The sequence below is a fragment of the Carya illinoinensis genome, chromosome 6 (assembly GCF_018687715.1).
Source record: "Carya illinoinensis cultivar Pawnee chromosome 6, C.illinoinensisPawnee_v1, whole genome shotgun sequence".
NCBI classification, from domain to species: Eukaryota; Viridiplantae; Streptophyta; class Magnoliopsida; order Fagales; family Juglandaceae; genus Carya; species Carya illinoinensis.
Window position 1 is genome coordinate 18,172,865 of NC_056757.1, and position 1,018 is coordinate 18,173,882.

The 1,018-nt window shown below is 42.6% G+C and overlaps 1 protein-coding gene across 1 annotated transcript; it reads right to left on the bottom strand.

The window, feature by feature from the left end:
* Positions 1 to 218: 218 nt before the first annotated feature.
* On the bottom strand, positions 219 to 1,018 carry LOC122312647. Its single transcript, XM_043127308.1, has 2 exons — positions 670 to 1,018; positions 219 to 526 (listed from the first exon to the last, which is right to left on the bottom strand). The coding sequence occupies exons 1-2, from the start codon at positions 1,016 to 1,018 to the stop codon at positions 219 to 221; spliced, it is 657 nt and encodes a 218-aa protein (XP_042983242.1).

The window sequence follows — 1,018 nt, forward strand, 5'->3', positions numbered from 1 at the left end:
AACTCATCAATGAAAACTTCATGAAAGTCTTCAACCACAGGTATCCCTTGGATTCCTATAGTTTTGGCTATCTCCTCTACAGTGATCAATAGAAACGCTGAGGCTCCTTCATCGATACACTTCCTAGCTTGTAACGCCGAGATCAAAGGTGGGGTGGCCTTAACTGATGTTCCCGCATAACTCATCATGTCTTCAGTTGGGGGTTCAAACACAACCTCTCATTTCCGACAGTCTATCTTAGCATAGTGCTTGAAAAGCCAGTCCATCCCCAAAATTAGGTTGAATTCCATCTGACCGAATACTAACAAGTTAGCCTTCAGTGTCCTTCCTTCTAGCTCTAACAGATAATCCTTAATTAAACGGGTACAAGATACTGTATTCTGGTCGGGAATTAATACTACAACCCATTGTGGTAAAAGCTCAGTTTGCAAACTACAAATTCGTGCAAACGCTGCAGACACAAAAGACTGCGACGCACCCGAATTGAATAGTGCACAAGCCGAGAACCTTAACAAATTAACACTTCCTAAAAAAATATATACACCAATATTAATACTAATTCTAACACATTCATAATACCTACAACATCATAAATCTAAAAGGAAAAGAAAAAAAGTACCAGTCATGACGCCAGCTTCATCAGTTCAGGTGCGTCAACATCAAAATCACCTAGTGTTACTGCATACACGTGTGTTGGGATGTGGGGCCTTGGCTTGTGATCACCAGCTCCACTGCCTTGCATGGCGTTGGGACAATCTCTAATCATATGTCCAGGTTTCCCGCATCGGTAACAGACTCTATATCCCTTATGACATTCTCCAAGATGACGCTTACCACACTTAGGACATGGTGAATAAAAGGACGGCTTCTGCCTTCCTGTCATTATTCTCTTGCCTTTCTCCTGGCTAGAAAAAGACCTCTTTTTCTCAGCATTACCGCTTGCAGCAAACGGTATGGCCTTCTTTCGATCGGTAATGTTCTGGATCGCCAAATCCCTCTGGTCAGCCTCTGCTATCAT

Coding starts and splice junctions, on each gene's coding strand:
- LOC122312647 (XM_043127308.1), bottom strand. CDS start 1,018: ATGATAGCAGAGGCTGACCAGAGGGATTTGGCGATCCAGAACATTACC. Junction 527..669: donor CGTGTATGCAGTAACACTAG/GTGATTTTGATG, acceptor ATATTTTTTTAG/GAAGTGTTAATTTGTTAAGG.